Source organism: Larus michahellis, chromosome 7, assembly GCF_964199755.1.
Source record: "Larus michahellis chromosome 7, bLarMic1.1, whole genome shotgun sequence".
Lineage (NCBI taxonomy): Eukaryota > Metazoa > Chordata > Aves > Charadriiformes > Laridae > Larus > Larus michahellis.
Window position 1 is genome coordinate 11,549,700 of NC_133902.1, and position 19,652 is coordinate 11,569,351.

The 19,652-nt window shown below is 46.5% G+C and overlaps 1 protein-coding gene across 1 annotated transcript in view; it reads left to right on the forward strand.

Moving 5' to 3' along the window:
- The first annotated feature begins 8,247 nt into the window (after positions 1-8,247).
- Positions 8,248-19,652, forward strand: part of GALNT17 (polypeptide N-acetylgalactosaminyltransferase 17) — a 220,355-nt gene continuing 208,950 nt past the window's right edge. Inside the window, exon 1 of the mRNA XM_074594579.1 lies at positions 8,248-8,911. Coding sequence (XP_074450680.1) covers positions 8,674-8,911 — 238 coding nt within the window. The 5' untranslated portion in view covers positions 8,248-8,673. The remainder of the gene's footprint in view (positions 8,912-19,652) is intronic.

Sequence of the window (19,652 nt, forward strand, 5' to 3'; positions counted from 1 at the left end):
CCTTCAGAGTGCGTTCATGGCTCCGGTGCCAGTCCTTGAGCAGGCAGTTTGTGCGGGGCAGGGAGAAGGCAGAGCTCTTCTGGGATGACGACAGGGCTCAGGACACCCGTGTTTCTTTGCGCCATTCCAAACTGTGGATGCAACTTGGGTGAATCCCTCCATCTCTTAATGCTTTATTCCCATTCTGTGGAGAAACAGGGGAACACCCAGGTGCTATGATGAGAGAGACCAAAGGAGGGAAAATTGGATAGGCTGAGCACAGCTTTTTTCCCTTAAAAATATCTCTTTTTGTGCAAGATCTTTAGCCCTAGATGCGGATGTATGTTCCTTCAGGGGATGCATTTCCAAGGCAGGGTCTAGCATATAATTCTCTCTTTCTGTGCTTCCTTAAGGATGTCATATCTTTCACCCACAACAAATGCTATTGTTGGAAAGAAAACAGAAAATCTCTCTGGCCATTCTTCAGAAGTGAAAGCGGCAATCTTCAAAGCTAAAAACAATCCCTTCAGGGTAACTCAATAACTGCTTAGACCAGATGAAAACAGGCAGTTTGTACTTGTTGAGGTATCAAGATTCTCAACTGTCGTATCAGGCTGGAGCTGCCTCTGGAGATGGTGGCATCTGGCAGCGGCTGGGATGGTGCTTCACTGGGACACGGGTGGGCTGTGCTTGGGTGACAGAGAAGGTTGCTTGAATCTTGCTTTCGTAACTGGGGAGAAAATCCCAGTCTATGTTGGGCACCAGTTGTCATTTGATGGAGCAAGTTAGAGGTTTTACTCGGCCTCGGGGTCTGCTTTCCTTTGCAGCTCCGCCATCCAGTGACTGGTGGGACTGGAGCAGACTCGTCTGTAGCTGGTTGTCCTCCTCCCATCTTCTTCCAGTGTGCAGCCTGACAAGAAAGCACTGTACAGCCAAAACTCTGGCTTGTATTGTCCCACATCTCCTACAGCAGCTTCACCTGGGCGTTAAACAGGAGCAGGAGACGGGGTTTTTGCCCCAGATGATTTCCGAGTTGACAATATTTGTGATAAAAAGGAGAAGGCGCTGCTTTCAGGAGCCTTCACACTGGGTTTTGCGGAGCCCACCTCCCAAACTAATCAACCACGGCCGGTGATGGGGAATATTTCAGCAGCATTGCTGAGCTGAGGGTTTCATTGTGCAGCTTAGGGCTGCTTAAAATATGAATGTAGCAGCAGAAAATGTGAGTTTGTACAGTATTTGTGCAAGAGGACAGATCTACCCCAGACCTCCCTTTCCACGTAGCTCCCAGCTGTTCAGAGCTGCTCAGCACGTTGGGATTTACTGTGGAGCTCTTCTGAAACCGCAGCCCCCGGTTGAGCGTTGGAATATTTGATCCGTGACTACCCTAAAAACTCAGCTCTGGGCACTTTGCCTGGGGACACCCAGTGAATCAACAGCAAATCTGGAATAAAATCCAGTTTATGTTTTGTTTTGTCCCCACCGTCCCCCTTCTTTGAACTCCACGAAGATACACAGCACCTTGTATTTGTCTGTGAGGTATTGCTGAGACATGCACTGGGTATGTTTTAGGAACTGGTAAAACAGTTGATATACAGAATCGAAAAATAAAACAAAAAGCCACCTTACAGGGAAACTCAGCTGTTTAATTCAAAGTGTAAACATATATATGTCTGTTTCTTGACCTACTTGATTTTCTAAATGTTAACAACTGCTTTGAAGTGTTCTTTTTGCTGGGATGCAGACCTCTTGAAATTTTTATGAGAAGCATCTTTTAAGTTCTGTAACAAGAATTTTATTCCTGTCTATCTATGACATTTAATTATTGTGATGCAGCACCCAGCAACAAGCAGTTGTTGCAATCTGTCGTACCTCTTTATTGGGAGGTTTAAATTTTTAAGGTTAAAATAGTGTGTCAGCCCGCCATTCATAACCACAGCAGGGTAAAAGCTTCCCTAGCATGACTGTAACATAGTTCAGGCACAAATCCAGTGTGAGAGATATCTTAATTATCTAAAAAGAATTACATGAAAAGACAGAAAGAAGCAAGTGTTCATGCATGCTGGCTTGTAAAACTCACAATAATTTTTTGGTTGGTTTTCTTTATTTAAGTACACGCTTTGTATTTTTGACATCAGTACATGGAGAGCTCTCTTAGATGAAGAGGGAAAAAAAAAAAAAAAAGCAGATGTCAGTTTTCCATTGATACCTGTGGCAGCACCGTGACCAAATCTTGAATGATGTGTCTCCAGTGCAGTCTCTATGACTCGGAACCGCTGTCCTGCCCCAGTAGTGCCCTTGCTGGCGGCGCGCAGGGTGCTGGGGAGAGCTGTGCGTTGCACTCCAGGAGTCCATGGCTTCAGAGAAGGGTTTTGGTCTTGACCCTAACCCGAATACTGGATATAAGGTATAAATTATTCTTGAGCATGAGCTGTAGCACCTAGAGAGAGTCCCCAGGGCCAGGCTTGCCAAGCAGCAGAGAGGGGATACTCCGCTTCTGGGATCTCTTCTGCTGTAACAGAGGCCAGGTTGCTACAGGAAGGAAGATCAGGCTTTTAAGGAGAAACAACTGAACCCTGAAAGGTTTTTATTGTATCGAAGCTAACTGACTTCTCGTCTATATCTTCATTGCACTATCAGATCTGCCCTTCTGGCAGTCATACGAAAGGTCACCCCAATGTTAATAGGGGTTACCAGGATGTGTTGCGGGTTGGCTTTGGGGAGCTGGGATTCCCTGCTTTGCACTGGCCCAGGCGTGCCCAGGCCCTCAACTGAGCCTGTTAGCCTTGAACTTTAGAGCCTGGTGGCAAACTGAGCTCTTCTACCAAAGGCTCTTGGTTTGATCCTGGCCAGGTCGTTTCTGTCATCTCTTGATTTCCTTGGGAATTTAAAACCTGCTTTTTCAAAGGTCTTTAGGTATCTTTTTGTTTGCACACGTAACATAAACGATACTGTTGCCTGGCTCAAATGAGATGTTCTCAAGGACTGCGAGATGATTAGGTGCTGAAATAATACAGGTCATATAGATATCTTCTGTAACAAAAAGAAGTAAGTGGGGATTTTATTCCTAGTCACACAAAAAGTCAATATCTAAACCATATTTTCTTATTTTTTTAATAATTTGTCAAAATTTCAGTGAACTTGCTCTTCTCCCTTCCCCCCTGTTTTTCCAGGAAGAAGCTGAAACTTTTCTAACCAGCTTTGATAAGGATAGAATAGAGTAGAATAGAAAACATTATTTCAGTTGGAAGGAAAATGATCTAAGAATTAGATCCTGGTCATCAAGGTGAACACTGAAGTTCAAAGCAGCAAAACCGAAGAGTAGTTGAGCTTTAAGCTGTGATTTTGCTTTTTCTGAGTGAGTTCTTTCATTTCTGAACTTAGTCAAGAGTTGAAGCCATTCTAGAAGCTTTAGAAATGCTGATCCTGAAAGATACTTATTGATAACCATTGCAAAGATCTCTTTTAATATCCTTGAGGGAACCACAAAGCAATCTCATAAGCCAAAAGTACAATAAGTTGCTTGTTTTTTCACAGCATTTCCCTGATGTGTCAGTGATGAGCTGTCCATGCTCGCAGCCTGAGCTTAAAAATTCATGAAATATGAATAGAGGCATTGTAATGTAGAACTAAATATATTCCCAAACTTTGAAGATAAAACTGGAGAAAGTTACTTCTGTGCATTAGCTGTTCCCATAGTGGAAGAAAATTTTAAGGCTGGAGATAAAGAGTTCACTCCTTGATGTTAAATACTTGCCTAAATTACTGTCAAAAATGAATCCGGAGAGAGCAGACAATGTGCCATCAGCTTCTTAATATTAGCTTCTGGGAGAAAAAAAAAAAAAAAAAATCTATTTTTTTGCAAGTGCTTACTCATTTCGCAAGATGAGATTGGGCCTTGCATGGCCAATAAACTGCGTGTAGGGAGGATTTTCGTGCTGTTGGTGCCCCTTGTAGCGCCGGCTGTAGAGCGTTACTGGGGGCAGTGGGTGGGCAGGAGCTCTGCGGGCAACAAGGCCGCCGGCTGCCAGGCGGGTTCCAATGGCCCTTCCCGAGCTGTTGCAGCAGGCCAGGGTATGCTCCAGGGCTCCTGCGGAAGCCCTTGGCACTTCATGGGGCAGATTCTCATGCGGAGAAGACACCAGTGTGAAAAACAAAGAGCCTGTAGGCAATATGGAGGCTTGAATTCACCTGACCTGATGGGGAAGGACTTTCTCGGAGGTGGTTCTGGGCAGCAAGGGAAGAAAATTGAAGCTGAATAATCAGGAATTCTCAAAAGCCTGAGACAAGAAAGAAAGAATGGCAGCTCCTGATAAGCACCGCTTGAAGCCTGAAAACAAAGAAGAAACCCAATTGCCCTAATAATACTCCAGCAAGAACTTTAAAATTTTGAGGAAACATCTCATGGCTTTACAATGAACCCTTGTGGGTTTTTTTCTCTTGCAGATCATGGTTTTCTTACGAGGATTCAAAGTCCCAGAAAGGCTAATTTACACACTTCAAGCAAACGTATCTAGGAAGACCCAAACATCTGCTTTTTTACGGTGGTGTTTACAAGGCTGGAAATGTAGATGTTTGGATGTCCCCAGGTGGTTGCGGGGCACCCCAGCAGCACCCTGACTCGCTGCCAGCCCGGGGGAGTGGGTGGGAGAGGACGGAGCTGCAGTGGCTCCAGTAGGGAGCAAGAAACCAGTTCTTTCTGCCTGGTTTACGTCTACCAGAATGTGAAGAGAGTCTCCCCCAGGTGCGCCATGGTATCATACTGCCATCGTGTACTTCCAAAGCGACTGGGGTGAGATAAAAATAACTTGGTTTCCAGAAGTTGTATTTTTAATTTTTCTTGTCACTGGCAGCTAGTGTTTGCTGTATTTTAAGGAGCAGAGATTTTAGCTAAAGGATTAGTATGTCATTAATCAATCCATTGAATATTCATGATTTAGGGGATTCCCCCCCCCCCCCCCCCCCCCCCCCCGAAGAAATAATTATTTTGGCTAGCACTCGAAAAGGGTGTATGTGCTGTTGGTAGAACTTCGCTGTATTGGGCAAAAATAGAATTTTTCCATTAGACATGCAAACTGATCTTTTCTCCCTGATACTGATAAGTATCCTTTAGTTCTTTTTCTCTATTTAGCAACAATTTTTCATGCTTTTTGTGTAGAAATGTAATGAAAGTGGGGAAAAAATGAGGAAAAAAACCCCAAACCAAACAACCCAAACACTGCAGCGGAGGTTGAGCTACCCCTTGTTGAAGCCCTGGTTTGGAGAGGTGGGGTCTTGAAAAACCTTTTCACATTTATATCAAACTACCATTTTATATTTGTTATTCAAATCTTGTTCGGTCTCGCAGTGGTGCAGAGTTCAAATGAAATACTGGTTGTGGAGCGTCTGGGGGGCTGTTCTCAAGATTTTCACCACAAAGCATGACCTTTTCTGGTCTCCTGCAGCCACATCCTGGTGGTGTGCGTCCTCAACAGACTTTCTGGTCCTTACTGGTTTTTGTTATCTGCAGTATGCTGCTTTCTCCCATGTCACTTTAAAGGTATCCATTGGTAGATAATATTGCAGCTCTTGATGACACGGATAGCATTAGGTTATTTGGAAATACGATACAGTTACACAGAATGGTGGAGGTTGGAAGGGACCTCTGGAGATCATCCCGTCCAACCCCCTGCCAGGGCAGGGTCACCCAGAGCAGGTCCCACAGGAATGCGTCCGGGAGGATTTGGAATGTCTCCAGAGACAGAGACTCCACCACCTCTCTGGGCAGCCGGTGCCAGGGCTCTGCCACCCTCACCGCAAAGAAGTTCCTCCTCATGTTTAGGTGGAACTTCCTATGGTCAAGTTTGTGCCGGTTACCTCTTGTCCTGTCCCCGGGCACCACTGAAAAGAGCCTGGCCCCATCCTCCTGACACCCACCCTTCAAGTATTTATAAGCGTTGGTACTGTTGAGTTGAGTCTAAATAAATAGAGTTGGTCAAGTCTCATGCAGAGCAACGCAGTGGTTGTTGCTCAGGTCACACTAAAGGGCACATAATACTGCTCACTGCAGGGGGGTTGGACTAGATGACCTTTAAAGGTCCCTTCCAACCCAACACATTCTATGATTCTGTAATGGTTGGTGCTAATTCTTTGGGGTTGGGGCTCTAGTAGTTTCTAAAATCTTGATCATAGGGCTAGAAAGGATTGTAGAACAACTGAGCAAAACTGAAACAACTTCCTCTGAGTAAAAGAAATGAAGGGAAAATTGTTGCTGCTGTAAGAGTAGCACAGTGGAAGGAGTTCTGTGGAACATGCAGACCAGTTCAGGAGAGAGGAGTCAGTTTTTTAGCGGGTGCCCTTTCTCTGCCCCCTGAAAGGCCACCACTGATTCAAAGCAGCAGTTCTGCCCTGTGAGGCCAGGAGCAGAAAACCTTTCTCCTCTGCAATGGTGATGTTTTGCAGCTGGGTTGGTGAACTTCCCAGGTGATGGCCGTTTGTTGTCAGCTCCTGGAGCTTCAAAGTCTGTTCTGTTTAGTTCCACTCTTTATAGAAAGAAAAGCAGCAGCAGCAGCAACAACAACAGATATGTGGGAAGGTTTTTGAAGTTAATCCTCCTGCACAGGGCAGGGGGGCTGTATCGCTAGCTGTTGGATGTGTGCGTATTTCCCACACAGAATATAATTATGTTTTTTCCTACAGGTTTTTGGACATGTTTATTTTATCCTGGGATGCTGTCCTTTTGGGGACCACGGGCTCTCGCAGGGGGTAGGTGGGACTGCACACAGCAACACAAGGCGGGTCGTGGTTTCCTCCCTCCCTCCCTGCTTTCTTGGGGACTTGGTTCTGCTCCTTTCTTGGGAGGAAGGGGGCAAAAAATACTCTCCTTGTCCTTCAGCAAGGAGCTGCTTTGAACTCTTGCATTCGCTTTTTTTTTTTTGTTTTAAGATACTAAGGGGTTTTTTTCGCATTAGAGTCATATTATGTAATGTCCGTGTGACAAATTTCCTTAAATCTAACATTTTACAACCAGTGTTTTATAATTAAAATAGATCTTGCTGTTTCTGTGTAGCGCCACAAGGCCGACTTCAGTGGGAGCACGGTGTAGAGAAGGACTAGCAGGAATGGGTCTTTAGCTGAGACTGTTTTAAAATAAGTAGTAGGTCATTTTCTATTTTCACAAATATTCCTGCTCCTGATAGTCTGGGGCCATGTGGCTGCCCTTTTTGATAAACACCTCCGCAAAGTTGTGTGGGTTTGGGGTTGTGTTTTTTTTGTTTTGTTTTGTTTTTTAAGTGCTTTTATTGATAGAGGAAAAAAAAAAAAAAGATCTTGGTTGACAGCTCTGGAAACAAAACTCTGCTGTTTATCGTGTGCCACAACACCCCCAAAGAAGCACCAAACCTGCGGGTGTCAGGATGAGCTTCCCCTCAGTGCCAGCAAAAAAGCTTTTCCTGGCTTTCAGGAATTTGTAAGGTAGTCCTAGCTTCATGTCACCGAAATCATTCACAGCTTTACCTTCTTTGTGGAATAATGAACCTGAGCGCGGGTGATGGACTGACCATGTTGTTCCGGGGTCTGACTATGCGTTCTGTGCCTGTCTCCCTTCGTCGGGGTTGTAGCAGGGTCCTGGCTCTGAGTGTAGAAACCATAAAAGGTTTCATGTGCAGCTGGTACTAAATTAAAACTCCAAATCCTTTAAAGCAATTCTAGAATTGTTTCCATGGCATTGGCTTTTTTTCTCTTTGTTTCTTTTTTATTAATGATGGCTTGAAGGTGACAGGGGAGATATTCTTACGTCTCGAAAAGTTGCCTCGTAGGATACAATGATTCAACGCTGTTTGAATTTCTAGTCTTGCTTTCAGGTCGTCTTTCTGAAAAGCAGGGTTGAGGCGTCGCAAATGGATGGAAGCTCCAAATTAGGTGGGTTTTACTCCTCGCCGATGGAGCAGCCTGGCTTGAAAAGTTTGGGTTTGAATTTTAGTTCATTGAGTTCAAAGAACCACGCATCAACCTTCAGGGCGGTGAAACTTTAGGTGAGAATTAATAGAAAATGTTAATAGAAGGGTAGGACACCCGACAGAGGCCCCCCCCCGCCCCATCACCGTGGAGCCTCCAGCCCGGGATTTCCCGGCAGCCGGACCGCGGCGGTGCCGCTCTCCGCAGGCGCGGAGCGGTGTGCGGAGCCCCTCTTTGCCGCATCCTCCCGGCCCCGTACGCCGGAGAGGGGCGGGAGCCCGCCCCCTGCTCCCCCCCACCCCGGCCATCCCCATCCTCCATCCCCGCCCCGGCGCAGCGAGGCGGCGGGAGCGGCGGGGCATGCCCCGTCCGCGCAACGCAGGAACGGCCCCGCGTTCCCCCCCCATTCCGCGGCCGGCGGAGGAGGAGGAGGAGGCGGCGGAGCTGCCGCAGGGCTCGCCGGCCCCGCAGGCGAGGCGCGGCCGCGCCGCGCGGGGTATGAAGTTGCGCCGGCAGCGGAGCGGGGCGGGCGGCCCCGGTGGTGGTGGCGGCGGCGGCGGTGTCTCCTCGGCGGGGCCGTAGCTCGGCGCTTTCTCCTCGCCAGAGCCCCTCCGCTCCCCGCCGCGGCGAGGCCGGGGCCGCGCTGGGGCTCCGTGCGGCGGCGTGGGATGCGGGCGCAGCGGCTGGCACCTGCCGGCCGGTTCCACTAGCCCCTGCGGGCGACCCGGCGGCGGCTGGCGGTGCCCCTCGGGAAGTTTGATGGCTTCTTTGAGGAGAGTCAAAGTCCTGCTGGTGTTAAACTTGATCGCGGTGGCTGGCTTTGTCCTCTTCCTGGCCAAGTGCAGACCCATCACAGCCAAGAGCGGCGACTCCTTCCATGACATCCATCCCAGGGCAGAAGTGGCCAACTTGACAGCCCACGGCATCAGCTCCATCCAGGATGCGGTGCTGAAGAGACTCTCCCTCCTAGAAGATATAGTCTACAGGCAGCTGAACGGTAGGAATAGTTCTTTTGCTCTTAATGCCTTTTGAGTAGGGTCGTGGGTGGGGAGTTGAGGCAAAGAGCGGGTGCACGGCTTGCTTGAAGTTTGCATGACAGGATGTGCTTTTTCCTGTATTACTGTGCAAACAGAGTCTCAACGGACGGAGTCAATTTAAGTATCTGATTTCCAGGTTCCGTTTGTGTTAAAGCTCAGACTGGTACCTTGCACAGGATGGGAGGAAAGCATAATAACACAACATTGCCTTTCGAGTTTACAGTACTGGTCAGGGAATTACGGTGTCACGATTTCCGCATCAAATGAGAGCGGGGTGTTCAGTGGGAAATACGGCTTGGAGCAGCACGCTGGATATTGATTGAGGGAATGGCTTTTACTTCTACGGAGTTGGTTTTTTGGAAGGGAGTTTTGAAACGGTTCAAGTATGTTCCATCATCTGAGTGCAGAAGGTCAGAATGCAAAATGCACTTTCTCTACTAAGTTAAGCAAACTATTCAGTATTTCCTATGGCTCAGCATTGACAGCTGCTAATTAAAATCTCAAGTAATGCTTCTCTTTATAGCGTAGTGAAGGGATTTCTATTAAAATCTCACCAGGTTCAGTAGTTCTGAGATGTAGAAAGGGAGTTTTAAAGCTGCCGTGTGGGATAGAGAAACATGTTGTAAGGATCTGAGAAATCTAGGTGAGGTATCTAATTAAAACACTGACTGTGGAAGCTAATTTTTTTGAAAATTGTTCCCCATAGATTCCCAACTGGGAAGGTAATCTCAATCAAGAGTCTCATTTATTGCTTCCAATCTCCGTAGCTTTAACAACTGCAAGTTTTTGTGTTGCAGAGATAGCAGAGTTAATGTTTTTGGCAATGTCAGTGTGATTCCCTCCCTGAGTATTGAATATGAAGCTAATGCACGATTCTGTGCCATGGTGAACCTAAAGCTGGCGTGGGCTGTGTCTCTGTACTGAATCTGAGCTTTTGCTCATCACCATTCTGCTCCGAGGATGTGAGGCAGGTGTAGGAATACAACAGACCTTTCCTGGTGCCTAAGAGTTGTCACACCGTGCCCTCCCCGAAGCACAAGCACGGACCGAGACATGAGAAGCACTCAGCCGAGTAGGAAAGTGTTATTTATATTGCTACTTTACACACTTGCACGAAAAACCTGCCTAGCACCACAAGGTTTGGAGGAGCACTGTTGGGTGACAAACAAGGTGAAACAATAACAAGGAATAAAGCAGAAAGCTGGGTGTTATTTACAACCAAACCGTGAAACCGGCTGCTTCTGGGTATTGCTAGGGCAGAAGTTTCCAGGATGATTTAGGCACCTCTTTAAAAATGGGTAATAGCTGCAGTTCAAGACAGGGGACCTCGTACAAGGACCTTGGTAGTGGACGAGTAATTGTGATGCCATCTACCATTCCTGCAAATACGGAGGGAGAGCTGAAATCATAAGTTATTACCCTCCTTCTGTGGAGATTAAAGTGGGACTCCCTGCTCTGATGTGCTCTGGGGGCTGCTGTGGGATCTGGCTGGTGCTTGTAAGGGGAGCTGTGAGCGTAAGGAGGGCTCCGAGTGTGCTGTCTCCTCTCTAGGCTGCTGTGGGCACCGGGAGCACGGTTTCGGTGTAGTGCTGGAGAGCAGTCAGGCACCTACGGACCAGAGGAGGCAGAGATGTAATAGATACGTTGCCCGTGTCACAGACGTTTTCTTGGGGCAGGCAGAAAGCTGAGCGCAGAGATGTGACATCTTGTCTGGCCTCTGCATACTGGGGTGATTTATAGCAATGCTGACGAGTCTGGCTGAAAAAATAGCTCTGGCATAGCGCTTATGTAACTTTGGGTCAAGTATATATTTGGTACCAGTGATTTTTAGAAAAGTACGATGTGTTCTGTTCCCTGATCACGGTCTATGTGCTGTGCTTCAGCAAGGCATGGGTTTAGAGCAAGATGTGGGGGACCGGGTGAACCCCCATCACCACCCACAGGGGCTGAAAGGCAACAGCCAAGGGCGCTGAGACAGCCCGTAGCCCTGCGGGCGCAGAGGCAGCTGGGCTGGCTGCCCTGCCAGGAGTTTTCTGTGCCCAAATCACCGTTCATACCTAAAGCTGAAATCCTAGTTGCCTGCTTGAAGTATGCAAATACGAGCTCACTTCTCTTTTTTTTGCTTTTAGGATAGGGAAGTTGGCTGCTGGCGAGAAGTGCCTAACAAAACCCACCATATGCTCTTAGACAAGCTCCCTGCAAAGCGCACCCACCGAGAGAGTTCTTTCTCTTGCGTAAGGTTGTGTTTTAAATCTGAACTGTGGTTTAGCATGTACGAAATGTTAGAATATGGTGCAGCATGTGGAAAGGCTGCACCTCAGGGAGCATCGGGAGCCGTTTGGCAAAAGAGAGGAACTAAAACACAGTTTGGGTGCAATCAGCTGTGGGTTTTTTTCTGCATTATAGGACTTGGCTGGATTTCAGTGGGAGTTGAAGCCATCTTTAAAAAACCGAATCTCTTAAAAAAACTCCATTCTGTAAAGATCAAATGAGCAATCTGATCATACCACTGCTGTGTTTTTGTGTTTTGAATCATATAGTGTAAAGCATATTGGAAATAACAGCTCTCTCTGGGATGGCAACCCTTATTTTGTATGTATGTATATTTATTTATTTCTGTAAATGCCGGCCGTAAAAACAAGCTAAACAACACTGCCTCGGGTCTGCTAAAGGAACAATTTTAAACAATCATTCCTTTTGAATGACATTTCTCTGCAGCACCATTCAGGAAATAACACCGAGCCCCCTCTTATTCCTCTTTGTGCAAGCAGAGCTGTCCCAAACATTGCCCAATCTGCCTCCTCCGGTGCCTCCTCCCTTTCCAGGTGATGCACCTGCAGTGTTTTCCAGCCACTGTTAGCCGGCGCTGCAGTTGCACCAAGTTACATCATGTCAGCCGTGGGACGCTTGTTTCAGACGGTGGTTGAAAGAGTGCCTTGGGGATGCTGAGCGGGACTGGGGAGTCACCGCGGCAGACGTGGCCTGCCTTAGTTTTCTCCTCGTTGTAATTCATAAAGTATCTGTGAGAAGACTTGGGTTTGTCCAAATGTGTCTGTTCAGGCTTCTTTTGGCCTACAACTGATTGAGAACTGTACGTGTGCTTTGTTCTTTCTAAAAGCTTATTATTGCTCCTTAGTTCATTGCATGAGTCTTGTGGGTTTTACTTTCTGCTTTTCTGTTGCTTTTTGCTGGTCTCTAATTGAATGGCTCCCACCGTCACAAAGTAGTACTGGGGTGCCCTTTGAAACGGAGGGCTTTGTATGTGCACGCACTTATCTGAGAATTCAGAGGGTTTTTAATTTCTATAGTCACTTTTATGGATGGAATTTTCTTGTTCAGCAGTTGTTCAGAGAAAGCTAATGAAGGCCTGGAAGGAACGTGTGTGTTTTACTCTGGGTATTAACTACAACTTGTCTTTTTGATCCAAACCTAATTTTTTGTGTGCTGACATTTACATAAGCAAAAATTGTGGTCCAGATTATCTCCAACTTTTATGGAGATTCACACAAATGAACTTTTCAGGTGGGTCTGTGTTTACAAAGAGAGGGTTTCTGTGCTTATGTGACAAATGAGTTAGCTGGTGAGGAGCTGGAGTGAATAAAGGCTCGCAAGAGAGTGTTTGGCTTCTGCTGTAACTGTGGGCTTCCTGTGCAGCCCTGGGCAAACTCTTCGATTTACTGAACCCTTTCCCTCTGGAGGAGTTTCAGAAATTGTGCATTTGTAGGATCCTGAGACAGCAAAGGTGGGCCAGCTTTTTCACATCGTAGTGGCGTATAGGATGAGTGACGTGACCTGAGGAAGGCCGCAGTTTGCCTCGTGAAAGAGCGTACAAAGATTTTGCTCGCTATGAGACCCCTCTCAATGGGATGGGTCCCGTGTCCATTGCATGGTGAGAAGCTGCTCATCTCCCCTCCTACAAGCAACAGCCTTGGGGGGGTTGCCCAGGTAGTTTTTGTCTGACTGTGTTTCTTCTTTCTTGAACTCGTGCATTACCCTCCTCCGCTTCCCATTATCCTCTTGAAGTTGTCCTTGATATCCCACCCTGGGAAAGGGTTATGTCCTCGGCAGCGCGGCATGTGTTCACCCCCTCCCCAGGAGGCTGGATAAGGCTGGTGCATGCCCTCTGCAGTGCCTCCCCAAGGTAGGAGCAGTGCCAGTTCCAGTCTCTAAAGGGGCTCCAGGAAAGCTGGGGAGGCAGTCTTTATCAGGGAGTGGAGCAATAGGATGAGAGGGAACAGTTTTAAACTGGAAGAGGGGAGATTTAGGTAAGATATTAGGGAGAAATTCTTTGCTGTGAGGGTGGTGAGCCCCTGGCCCAGGTTGCCCAGAGAAGCTGTGGCTGCCCCATCCCTGGAGGTGTTGAAGGCCAGGTTGGACGGGGCTTGGAGCAACCTGGGCTGGTGGGAGGTGTCCCTGCCCAGGGCAGGGGGTGGCACTGGGTGATCTTTAAGGTCCCTTCCAACTCAAAGCTTTCTATGATTCGAAGTGTTGGGAGGTTGGTCATCAGCTGCTGAGACACCAAGAAGCTGGTGGGATGTACTAGGGTCCATAAGCAGGATTCCTTTCATGTACAGAGTGCTGGGGCTCCACCAATGTTGAGTATTCATCCCAGGTGGGAGGAAAGAGTCTGGATCTGTTTTTGTGAGTTGGTTTTTGTCCCTGTCCTTCTGAGTCTGATCCTGCGCAAATGTGGGCAGTCGCCTATTCTGAACCTGGTTCACCAGAAGCTCTTTAAGTCAATATATAAATAGTTTAGTAATTAAATAGGGCTGCTAGTTGGAGAATAAGAAGTGCAGGAGGGAGAGTACTCTAAATAAACCCTTGGTTTGCATGTGGGGAAGCCACCATCCGTATCTACCATAGCTGGGCGCCTTGAGTAAATATCAGCAGAACAGTTCTGTGGTCAATGGAACCTGCCACCCAGCCGCCTCCCAGGTGTGCTGGGGTAAACGCCTCTATGTCTACTGGTGAGTGTTCAGCAGAGGGCTGGTCTTGGATTAAAACCTCCAAGGAGCATGAAGGCTATAAACTCCCTCTCTCGTGCTTTTTGGCTGATACACAGCAGCAGCTGAATGGAGGAAGCGCTCAGCTGCCTGGCAGCCAAGGAGACAGGGATGATGCGGCGGCTTCTGAGCAGCGTGGAACAAAAATTAAAAAATTCTGTACTTCAAGCTATGTATTAGTAAGACAGAAAACACTGTGAAAGGGCACCGCTGACTCATCCTAAGATCTTCTTTTGAATTTTATTTTGTAACCCCACAACAGATGATGTGTATGATCAGGGAGGATAGAAGCTATTTGCAAGTTTTTGTAAATGAGAGGCCGGTGCCGAAGAACCGCTGAGGCTGGCCATGAAACGAGTGAGCAGAGAGGGGTTTTCCTTCACGCTAAAGAAGTGCGCAGAGAGTAAACTGGTGCTTTACCAAATGTTAAAAGTTGAAGAGGAACTTTAAATTCCTCAGTGATTAAATCGGCCTATGTTCACTTTTTAAACAAGCTTGCATCTGTGCTTTTGCACATGGAATTATTTGCACATGCTGAGATATGAACAAGTGCATGCCAGCAGCCTCCCTGCATACAGATTGTGCTCTCCTCTGCTTATCCAATTAGGAAATTAGCTTTGTGAGGGTGGCATATGGACATTGAGGCCGATACTGAAACACAGCCTTTTACATGGTCTTGCTATTCCCCTTGTAAAGTGGCACTTAATTAACTTAAAACACTTTAGAGATATGTGGATTTACTTCCCATAAGGATAAGATAATGCTTATCTTCTATAACACTTATCATCCTCTAAGTACATTACAAACTTAGCTAACTACTGAGTATAAAATTTCTATATGTAAATAAGGCAGATTAAAAGCGGTTCTATCAGCCATTTAGTGGTACGTTATAGCGTTACACCCACGGACTAGTGGTATTAAGAGTTTAACAGGTAAGTAATATATTAACTAAAATGCTAAGAAACTCTCTGATTAAGATAAACAACTGAATGTAAATAATAGTAGGGAATAGTAGGGATAGTAGGGAAATGCTGTTTGTAGGCAGCAGGGCCCAAACTTTAATCAAGTTGATGAAATAAAATAGCTCTTTATACAAGCACAGCCTCGCTGGGTGAAATCCTTTGATCTAAGAAACGATGATGTGGAGATAAAGTGATGCGCCGTGGGGACATGGCTGCTGTATTGACTGATGGTTATCACACAGGATCGGAGATGCTGTTTCCCTGTCTGCCCCACAGCCATGACATTTTTGAAGTAGAAACCAACTGTGTTATTTTGTATGGTCTTGTATAGCTACTTGCAGCTTTAATATTTATTATATACCTAACAGATTTGGTTGCTGTATTCCCCGTTAGGAATAATGCAAATTATCCAAATTCAGTACATGGTTTTAGACGTTCTCAGCCTAAACTTCCTAACTGCCGGAGAGCGATCTGCATAGGCTCGAGACACCTGAGAGCTGTTGTCTGTAAATTATTCTGATCAGGTTCATGGAAATTGGGTCTGATACCGATCAAAGAAAGAACATACGAAATACGTCTTGGAGAAATAATAGAGTTAAAAGATGAGGCTTCATATAGTCATTTAGGAAGTATCTGGAAGCTCAGACGTTAACGTGACATTTAGTTTACAACCCGGCTGACTGGGAACTGATAGATAATTTTTGTTTTCGATAGTTGTTTGGCATCATCATCCGAATATTCACTGTCATTGGCAACGAATGAGTAATAAGCCGCTAACACATTTATCATGCAGAGGCAACACAGGATTCATGAGACGCAACAGCAATGACTAGAAAATAGTGACAACGTTGGTATTTTATTCTTGCATATTAATTCGGGTCTGCCTGAATGGAGAAACAGAACTTTATCTCGATGGTAAAACTTCAAGAGGTACGTTAGATTTACACTGCCAAATTAGTTAGGCAGCTTTTAGGAATATTTTTCTAAGGATAAAAAAAATTGCTGTAATTCTGTGAATTACAGTATTATTTCCAAGCCTCAGTGACTGGATCGGTGGTGTACTATTGTGTCTCCAGTGAGAGACATTTGGAATGGAATGCATTTGGCAAAACATGGGCATCTAGTGACATTTCAGTGCCCGAAGGCATCCTGCCTGGTGCCCAGCTGCCACTCCAGAAGGGCATGACTTGGCCGGCGGTGGAGTGTCACATCTGCTGGGCTTGCGCCGCATCTTGGATACCCCGAGGCCTTTTGAACGGCAGCAGACGCTGCTGAGACGACAGTCGCACACTTGCCGTCTTGGAGATCTTCCTCTTTGATCGGCAAGGACAGACAGACAAAGTTGGCTTTAGGCACATGCTCTCAGTGTGCTTGGATTTTGGGGAGTCCTTCTGGTCTGCTCTTGGCCACCATCTTCCCCCATCACTTCTCTCCTGTCAGAGAGCGCACGCATTTCTAATAAGAAAACGCGGGATGCGGCCCGTGAGCGAATCTACCTGTTAATAAGGCATAGCACAAAAGAAAATAGAAGTGAGCCTTCTCGGGTAATTAAAAAGGTTTTACTCGTTTTATGATTTATGCCACTAATCTTTATCTAACACTGAACAATCTGGTCCAGATGTTATGGTGGGCTGGCAGGCTGCCAGTCCCCAGCTCCGAGAGATACGCCTGAATCCCGGGGTAGGCGAGGACGTTCTGCATGTTGCAATATTAAACTTAAAAGGGAGATTTTATTTCTTTTTAAGATGTCCTTATTGAAGCCTGCAAAGGGCTGTTCAAACTGAATACGCGTAGTATTGACCCTACCATGACTCAACAGCAGTGATTCAACTTCAGTAATGTATCCTAGCGGTACAATATTATTTTTCCTAAACAGTTTTGGGAGTACAAGCAACCGTATTTTCTAGCCCCCAATCCCCATGGTCAGATTTCTTCAAGAGATTGTTGAATGCTTTACATCTTATTGCTACAAGCGTAGCTAGTTCTGCCTATAAATCTAATAGCTATCGACCCACATTCTGAGATTCGCTGATGGTTATCTAAAAATAATGCGGTAATGATGCAATGAGAGCCCTACGTAAAACGTTATGTGGAAGGAGAGCGCGATGCTAAGCCTCGCGCTGCTCTCCTTGAGCAATTACACACCCTGCTTCTGACGGAGGCTTATGGCTTTGATGCTTAGGTTGGTGGGGAGATGCGAAGTTATCTGAAAAAGAAAGACAATTCCCTAAAATTAGGAATGAATTGGATAAAAGTCACAGTTTGCCTTTTCCTTCTTGAAAACCTGATGCTCCGCACTGGCATGCCTCTTGCTGTGTAATGGCACTGGTTCCTCTGATTGTGCCCTCCCAGGGGTTCGCTCCCTGGGGGTCGCTCTGATACCCGGTACCCACAGACAGCGATGCTAAAGGCCACCTGCCATATGACAGCGCTTGTTCGCTCCTGGAACGGGAAGTACCTACGGCTTCACAGGGTTTGTAATATAGGAGTAATAGGATGACTCTTGGTAAATGGATTTTTTTAAAAATAGGGATCTTCCTAGGTTGTCTGACCCAGGCTGTTGTGTGAGAGCACCGCTCTTCCCGCTGATAGGGAAAATGAAAGATCTCTTAAAAGCCAGGGCTGTGTCATACGTAGTAAATCACCACTCCTTACTGCACAGCTGGCGTGCCTTGTCGCACCTGATTACTTAACTTTAGCACAGTAAAACCAGCTGTGTGATGTGGCAGCACTTGATGCCGAGGAAGGAAGGGGAATCCTTGGTTCCTCTTCTCTTTAGTACCCTCAGCTTACGTGTGAGTGGAAACATCTTGTGTTCCTTCCCACAGTTTGAAGTGGGATTGCTCAGTGCTAGCACTTCTGTGGGGTCTGGTAGGGATGGGCTCCGGGTGGGAACGCAGAAGGGCCGGGCTCTGGGCCCTGCTGTTTGCCACCCCTGGGCCCTGGAGCATCCTTAGCCTCCCTGACCCACCACCCGAACGGGATACAGGATTTTCTTTTCTCCCATCTCCTGTATGTAACAGTAGGGACTTTTTGCGTTTGTGGGCAACGGAAATCCAAATTGCTTTTCCTTGGCGTGTCTAAGTGCTGCTGAGATACAGAAAGTGGAAAACCATTACGAGAGGAAAATCAACAGTGGGTTAACAGATACCAGCAGTGCCTTGGCTGAGATATTTTGGGTGTTTCTTCAAGCTGCAGAGAGCATGAGAGAGTCAAGCAGGGTCTCCTACCTGATGGTCGTCAGAATTTATTTAACCTGTGTTTTAATTGTCATTTGCTCGTGTAGTATTTCAGGCAGTGTAACGGCCCGCTATGGTTGTGCACGTTCTCAGGGCATAAGGGTAAAATGAGAAGGTTAATTTTAAAATGAAACAATTAGAATTTCTTTCTGGGTCTTTGCTTACATTCCACTTTAAATTAAATCATGAGAGCACTCGTGTTTGCACCAAATTACTACAAATTCTTCTAAAACAATTGCTTGATCATACTCTAAAAACATAAAGCAAGGGGGGGAAGTGTAAAGCCATTTAATGATATTTCAAAGCTTGCGTATATTCCGTTATTTGGTTTAAAATAATTTTTGTTGACCTTTGTGTATTTTTAGTGTGTACCACCTTTAGTGAAGTGCGCTGGAACTCTGAAAGCTTTCAGTAGGCTGGAACATAAAACCCCTGTTCTGCTAGATTTCATTTCAGTCTTTCTTATTTGCACTGACAAGACAATAATAGTAATAACCATTACACTTGTCTGAACCTGTAGTCAAGGCTGGGGCCATGTTGTACTTTGCCCTTTGCTAAGTGTAGACCAGATGCCATAATGTGGAATTTCAGTTTGCTTGAAGTTGTTATTCATGTAATCAGGAGGGGCTGGTGTCACCATTAAGGGCACCAGGAATTCAGTAGGACGGCGTTAGGTCTCCGTTTTTCCTCCAGCTTCTTGTGTGATGCTGGACAAGTCACTTGCAATGATACTAGAAAAAAATATACTAGTTATGGGTTCGATTCCTTCGTGTATTATTGAGTGAATGTCTCAAGGGCAGAAAGTGATGAAGAGGTTCGTATGTGGGGAAATGGTATGAGAACAAAGAAACGGTGGCGGGCGTGAAAGGCCGAGAGCCCTGGGGCTGTTCAGCTGGAGAGGAGCAGACTGAGAGGGATCTCATCAATGCTCAGCAATAGCCAAAGGGCGGGTGGCAAGAGGATGGGGCCAGGCTCTTCTCAGTGGTGCCCGGGGACAGGACAAGGGGCAACAGGCACAAACTGGAACACGGGAAATTCCATCTCAACATGAGGAGGAACTTCTTTCCTGTGAGGGAGGCAGAGCCCTGGCACAGGCTGCCCAGAGAGGTGGTGGAGTCTCCGTCTCTGGAGACATTCCAAACCCGCCTGGAGGCGTTCCTGTGCCACCTGCTCTGGGTGACCCTGCTCTGGCACAGGTATTGGACCAGATGATCTCCAGAGGTCCCTTCCAACCCCTGCCATTCTGTGTTTTTGAAAATATTTGTAACTAAAAGGTAGGAACGGAAACAGTGAGACAGATTAGGAGGGATATTTGCCTCACTTCTGCTTCCTTGCTGTAACAAACGACTGGAATGTAGCCTTAATTAAGTGATTACCACTCGCTCACATTATGACCCTGCCCGATGGCCCTGGCTGGTTCATGTCCCATGTATTTGGTGCTATAAACCAGGGAGAAACAGGCCATTCCCAAGCCACTTATCTTTTAGTGAGATAAAT